The 6,203-nt window shown below is 49.2% G+C and overlaps 1 protein-coding gene across 1 annotated transcript in view; it reads right to left on the bottom strand.

Moving 5' to 3' along the window:
* The window catches only part of Ssc4d (scavenger receptor cysteine rich family member with 4 domains), a 12,929-nt gene that overhangs the window by 4,167 nt on the left and 2,559 nt on the right, over positions 1–6,203 (bottom strand). The window contains exons 2-6 of the mRNA XM_026789011.1: positions 5,746–5,781; positions 5,298–5,603; positions 3,500–3,577; positions 2,701–3,015; positions 689–766 (exon numbers count right to left, since the gene is read on the bottom strand). Of these exons, the coding sequence (XP_026644812.1) occupies positions 689–766; positions 2,701–3,015; positions 3,500–3,577; positions 5,298–5,603; positions 5,746–5,781 (813 nt within the window). The remainder of the gene's footprint in view (positions 1–688; positions 767–2,700; positions 3,016–3,499; positions 3,578–5,297; positions 5,604–5,745; positions 5,782–6,203) is intronic.

Below are 6,203 nucleotides of genomic sequence, written 5' to 3'. Positions count from 1 at the left end.
GAACTCAGAGATCCGCCTGCCTCTGCCTCCCGAGTGCTGGGATTAAAGGCGTGCGCCACCATCGCCCGGTTTAGGGTTAAAGTCTTTTGGGTTTTGAAGACAAGGTCTTGCTGTGTCCTTTAGGTTGGCTTTGAACTCCAAAGCTCTCCGGCCTTAATTTGGTGTGAACCACCATGCCTGGTTTATGTGGTGCTGGGATATAACTGAGTTAAAACCCTCAACTCCCAAATCTTAAATATATTAATTTTTGTTATTTTTATTTTATGTTCATGTGGTTGCCGGGAATTGAACTCAGGACCTTTGGAAGAGCAGCCAATGCTCCTAACCACTGAACCATCCCTCCAGCCCCAAATATACTAATTGGAATCATAGTGATAGTTGTAGCTCTAATTCCAAACTTCTCACCTTGATTTCCAATTTGAATTCCCTCACATGAACTCTCAATTCCCTACCTCAGCAGCAATCCCTGATTTGAGACAAACATTTTAAAGAAATCTTACCCACTCTTGTTTCAGAGAATCTGAATGTCATGCATACTCCCACCTGCTCGTTTCTACCCATCTCTACTATCTGCTCCAAAGTCTTAGCCGAAGTCACGTTCCTGTGTCTTCTAGAACAGTTTCCTTAGTTCCTACCCCTTCCTGGAGCCTTGTCCTACCCCTGGCAGCTGGGAAGGTGGGCTCTTCACCTGCTGGCTCAGTGCGCCATGCCCAGTCTTCTTTCGTGGCCAAGGAAGGCGGTGCAGTGAAAGTTGGAGGACCCAAAGCTGAAGTGGGAGAAAAGACAGAGGGTCAAACATAGGACTAAGGTTGTCTTCCAAAAGAAAACAAATTTGACTCGCAGGGCTGGGAGCCCAGCCAGGACATGAAGAGCCCCGTCCAACCTTGACCATAGCAATCTGTGTGGCACATAGATGGGTGCAAACCTGTTGCATGCTTTCATTTCAGTGTCTCGTGTTCTTAAGAAGCCCAATGTGTACCACATACAAAGATGCAGAGCTTTGCCTGCTAGGGACCTCTGCTCATTTCTGAATATAACAAGGCTAATTTTCTGGCTGGGGACATAGCTCAGTTGGCAGAGTGCTTGCCTAGCATGCTTGAAGCCCTAGGTCCATCCTAACATCTCGTGAAATGATTGTGGTTGTATATGTCTGTAATCCCAGCACTGGGAAGGTGGAGGCAGGAGAAATGGAAGTGTAGGGTCACCCATTAAGTACTGAGTTCAAGGCCAGGCTTGGAATAAATAAAAGATAAAATGGTTTCTCTGTGGTTTTGGAGCCTGTCCTGGAACTAGCTCTTGTAGACCAGGCTGGTCTCGAACTCACAGAGATCCTCCTGCCTCTGCCTCCCAAGTGCTGGGATTAAAGGCGTGCGCCACCACCACCCGGCTAAAAGATAAAATCTTTATCCTATTCTCTAGATAAAATGAGGCTAGAAAGGGAGGGAGTGTGAACTCCATTGAGTGAGGTCAGTGGTGATTCTGCTAGGGCTCTGGGTCACTCAGTAAGGCTCTGCCTTTTACTACCTCAACTTTCCCATCTGTAAGATGGGAATGATAACCTGGTTTGTCACAAACACTTTCCATCTAATAGAACAGAATCCATTTGTGAAATGGCGTTCTGGCTCCACGAGTCTTATTTGCTGGGCTAAGGGTATATTTAGCACAGCGGTGGAGTACCTAGTTTATATACACAACGTTCTGGGTTTGATTCCCCAGCACACAACGATAATAACTCATCTGATAGACGGGGTAGGGGGGCTAGTGCACTAGGGAAGCTAATATAGGAGGAGGGCCAACCCAGACTAGAGAGAGACCCTGCCTCAGCGAGACAAAATTCACATCTATTTTATTTCACTTTGAGACAGGGTCTCACTAAGTAGCCCTGTCTGACCTGGCCTTGGACTCACAGAGATCAGCCTGTCATTGCCTCCTAAGAGCTGAGATTAAAGGAATGCACCACCAGGCCCAGCCTTTTATTATTTTACTTTTAGACAGGGTTTTATGTAGCCCAGGCTGGCTTCAGACTCATTATGTAGTAGGGGATGAGCAATTCGTTATGACGCATGTCCTGAGTGCTGGAGTTATCAGTATATACCAGTATGCCTGGTTTATGCGGGGCTAGAGATTACACTCAGGACTTCATGCATGCTAGGCAAGCACTCCTTCATCTAGCTACATCTTCCACCCCAATGCCTACCTTTTATTTACTGAAAACGCCTCCCAAATTGGAAATAGGCCATAAAGAAGAATATTCTATTTATTATATCCTCAGAATTGTAACTAACTGAGCAGGGTTCTGCAGATAGGGGCTTTGAAAATATCTCTGAGGGAGCAATCCTGGAATATTTTTTCTTTATTCTGAAATAGTCCATGAAGAATACTTGGAAAATGCTAGAAAATTCTGGAGGCATTTCTAATAACAGAGGAACATATATATATATATATATATATATATATATATATATATATATATATATATATATATATATTCTATATAGCTTCAGTATGTGAGAATAATGAGGGTTATTCTAAGTTGCTTCCCCAGCGCAGGTCTGAGATAATACAGGTAATACAGCCTTTCTGGAGAGATCTGGAAAGAGTTAGCCAAGCCCTTTCCCCCTCCCAGCCCTAGTTCGTTTCCTCCAGTTCTCCCCCCCCCTTTCTCCCCGGTAAGGCCCCTCCCCCGCCTGCTCCTGGCACCTGCACAGAGCGCCCCAGCGTCTTCGTGGTGTCCGCAGTTGTGTACGCCCCAGCCGAGGCTCTGGCAGGCTGCCAGGCGGGGCTCGCCACCTTCGCAGTGAACATTGTCCAGCAAGATATGCCCAGTGCCGTAGCCGAAAAAGGCATTAGTGGTGGCGGCCAAGGCGGTCCCACAGCCCAGTTGGCGGCACACAACAGCAGCGTCGGGCAACCCCCAGTCGTCATCACAGACAGTGCCCCACAGGCCACCGTGCAGGATCTCCACCCGGCCTTGACATGGGCCGGCGCCGCCCACCAGGCGCACGCTGCCCTCACCTGGTGAAGGTGGATGGAGAAGGTGGGACAAGCAGCATCTTATAAGCCACGAGAAGGCGTCTTAATTCACTTCATCTATGCACCAGGCCAAGGACAGTGCCGCCTCACCCCAGCAGGGATAAACTAGCCTGCTCACCCCTTGACCAAACCTGACAGTCCAGAGTGTTGGATTGTGGGTCCCAGGATAACCAGTTAAAATATGTCATCCTGACCTAAAACCAGCCTTTTCTTTTCTATCCCTGCTCCACTGGCCTTCTCCAATGTTCCTGTTTGTCATGTCCAGAGGCTCAAAGAAACCCTCACTTTGCAAGATGTGGCTGACACACTTCCTCTCCCACAAAGCCCTCCCTGATAATGGGTCCCTCTTCCCCCAGGGGTCTTCCCTCTCCTTGTCCCTCTGTCTCATTGTGACCTTGAAGCCCTCACCACCCTCCTGTCACCTCCTCTAGCCTATCGAGGGTCTCCCCACACAAGCATGACTTACCTTTCCCGTTTTGGAGGGTTGTAGCAGGTGCAACACTAGTCAGCACCTTCCTTGTTGGGGGCTGTGTGTGCAAGAATTCTGCAGAGGAAGGAGGGAGGAAGCAAAGATGCGTGGATCTTTCTGCTCACCATCCTCACACAGCATGTGAGGGTGAGTAGTCTAGAGCCCTAAGATGCCTGCTTTCAGGATCACAGCCCCAAGTCCTGGATATAGAGAACCACTGTCTGATGTCAAACTTGCTGTGTAGGTAAGAATGACCTTGAACTTCTGATCCTCCAGCCTCCCTAGTGCTAGTATCATAGGCATGTCACCATGCCTGTTCAAAAGCCTAGTTCTTGCTATTTTTTGCTGTTGTGTATGTATGGTGTACACATGTGTGCATGTATACGTGCAGGTACGTGCACCATGTATGTGCGCCTGGGGACCAGAGGTCCATGCTGGGGGCTCTCTATTGCTCATTTTGTTTATTGATTGGTTATTATAAACACTTTTTAGATTTGCTCATTTCATGTGCCTGAGTACTTTGTCTACATGTATGTTTGTACACCATGTCATGTGAATACCTGATGTCTGCAGAGATCAGAAGAGTTATGGGTGTCTGTGAATTACCATGTGAGTGTTGGGAACCAGATCCTCTCCAAGTCCTGCCAGAACTCTAAACCACTGAGCCATCTTGCCAGCTTCTTTATTTATTTTTATTTTATGTATATGATTGTTTTGCCTGTATGTATATCTATACCCCAACATACATGGAGTGCCAATGGAGTCCAGAAGAGGGCATTAGATGATCGCCTGGAACTGGAATTAGGGGTTGTTAATGAGTCACCATATGGGTGCTAGGAATCAAACCTGAGTCCTCTGGAAGAGCAGCTGGTGCTCTTATTTCTCCAGTCCCTTAAGCCCAGACTCTTTCCTTTTTTTCTTCCTTCCTTCTTCCCTCCCTCCCTCCCTCCCTCCCTCCCTCCCTCCCTCCCTCCCTCCCTCCTTCCTTCCTTCCTTCCTTCCTTCCTTCTTTTCTGTTTTTTGGTTTTCAAGATAGAGTTTCTCTGTGTAGCTTTGGAGCCTGTCCTGGAACTCACCCTGTAGTCCAGGCTGGACTTGAACTCACAGAGATCCATCTGCCTCGTCTCCCAAGTTTTGGGATTAAAGGTGTGTGCCACCACCATCCGGCTTAAGCCCAGTTCTTAATGCAGTTGACATCCCTGGGGAATTTACTAGAAAAATTAAATTCTCAGGCCCTACCGCAGACCTGCAGAATCAGAAAGTCTAGGCTGTGACTACAGCTTGTGTTCTCGCTCATGTTTGCCAGCTAGATAACAGCTCTCAACTCCAGTGACTCTGAGTTTCTGCAGCAGCTCTAAGCACTGCAGAACTTGTGACCAAAGAGACCCCAGGGGTCTATTAAAAGGGAGTGGTAAGTCTGGTATGATGATTCATGTCTGTAATTCTAGCATTTAGCAGGTGGAGTGAGAAGAATCAGGCGTTCCAACCCATCCTGGTCTTCATGTCAAATGAATGAATGAATGAATGAATGAATAAAGGATGGATGAATGGGGTGGGTGGGGCACAGCTCAGTGGTAGATTACTTGCCTAGAGTCAATCTGACACAGGCTGGACATGTGTCTCAGTGGTAAAATAATGGCCTAGCATGCACGAGGACCCAGGTTCAATCCCTAATCATGGAAAAAGAAAAACCAGGAGGGGTACTCTGTGTGGGGGTTCAAGCCCCACCTGGACCCTGCTAGTCCCTTTGGTCCGTGAGCTTCCCTGGCCCCGCGGCGTCCCCTCCTTCACTCACCATCACACAGGACCGCCACATCTTCATAGTGGAAGCAGTTGTGGACACCCCAGCCCCTGCTGCCGCACTCGCTCAGAGAAGCTTCCTGCCCCCGGCACTCCACGTTATCCAGGAAAATGGGGCCTCTGCCTTGGCCAAAGGCCAGGGGCCGCGGCACTGGCAGTGCCAGACCACAGCCCAGCTGACGACACACCACGTTGGCATCCACAACATCCCAGTCATCATCGCAAACACTGCCCCAGGAACCGCCGTGCATGACCTCCAGGCGCCCTCGGCAGCGGCTTGGGCCGCCTACCAACCTCAGTTCTGTAAAAAGGGGGACAAGCCGGTGCGATGGGGAATCGGGAGCCGAAACTACAGAATGTCATGGGAGCCTTCAAACATGTGGCTGGGCCATGCCAGCTTGGGAGTATCCGTGAACAGATGAAGGGGTAGAGGCAGAACCTACCTGGAAAGGGCAGTGGAGTTGGCTGGAGGGCACTGGCTGAAACAGAGGAAGAACGTGAGTCTCTGCTAGGTTTGGGGGAACTGGTCCCTTCACACAGCTTCCTCTTGCCCACGGTCTCACCGTCACTCGCCTCCTCTTGGAGGCCTCCTTTTCCAAAGGCCTCATCTGTGGGACCACCCCCACCCTCCCTATCCCAGAGGTCCATAATCTCTAAAGATTGGCTCCAGACCCATTCGTCTCGATAGCAAAATTTCAGTAGCTCCCTCTGCTACCTGCAAGGGATCTGAGTGGCCGAGGCTTCTCTCTCTGCAAAGCAGTGTTTTGGTGTCAGTTTTCATTTTAAGAATTAGTTATTATTAGCCAGGCGGTGGTGGCTCACGCCTTTAATCCCAGCACTTGGGAGGCAGAGGCAGGCAGATCTCTGTGAGTTCGAGGCCAGCCTGGTCTACAAGAGCTAG

This window comes from Microtus ochrogaster, chromosome 2 (genome assembly GCF_000317375.1).
Source record: "Microtus ochrogaster isolate Prairie Vole_2 chromosome 2, MicOch1.0, whole genome shotgun sequence".
Lineage (NCBI taxonomy): Eukaryota > Metazoa > Chordata > Mammalia > Rodentia > Cricetidae > Microtus > Microtus ochrogaster.
Note: the sequence above shows the minus strand (reverse complement) of the source record. Positions and strands in the feature narration are given on the sequence as shown.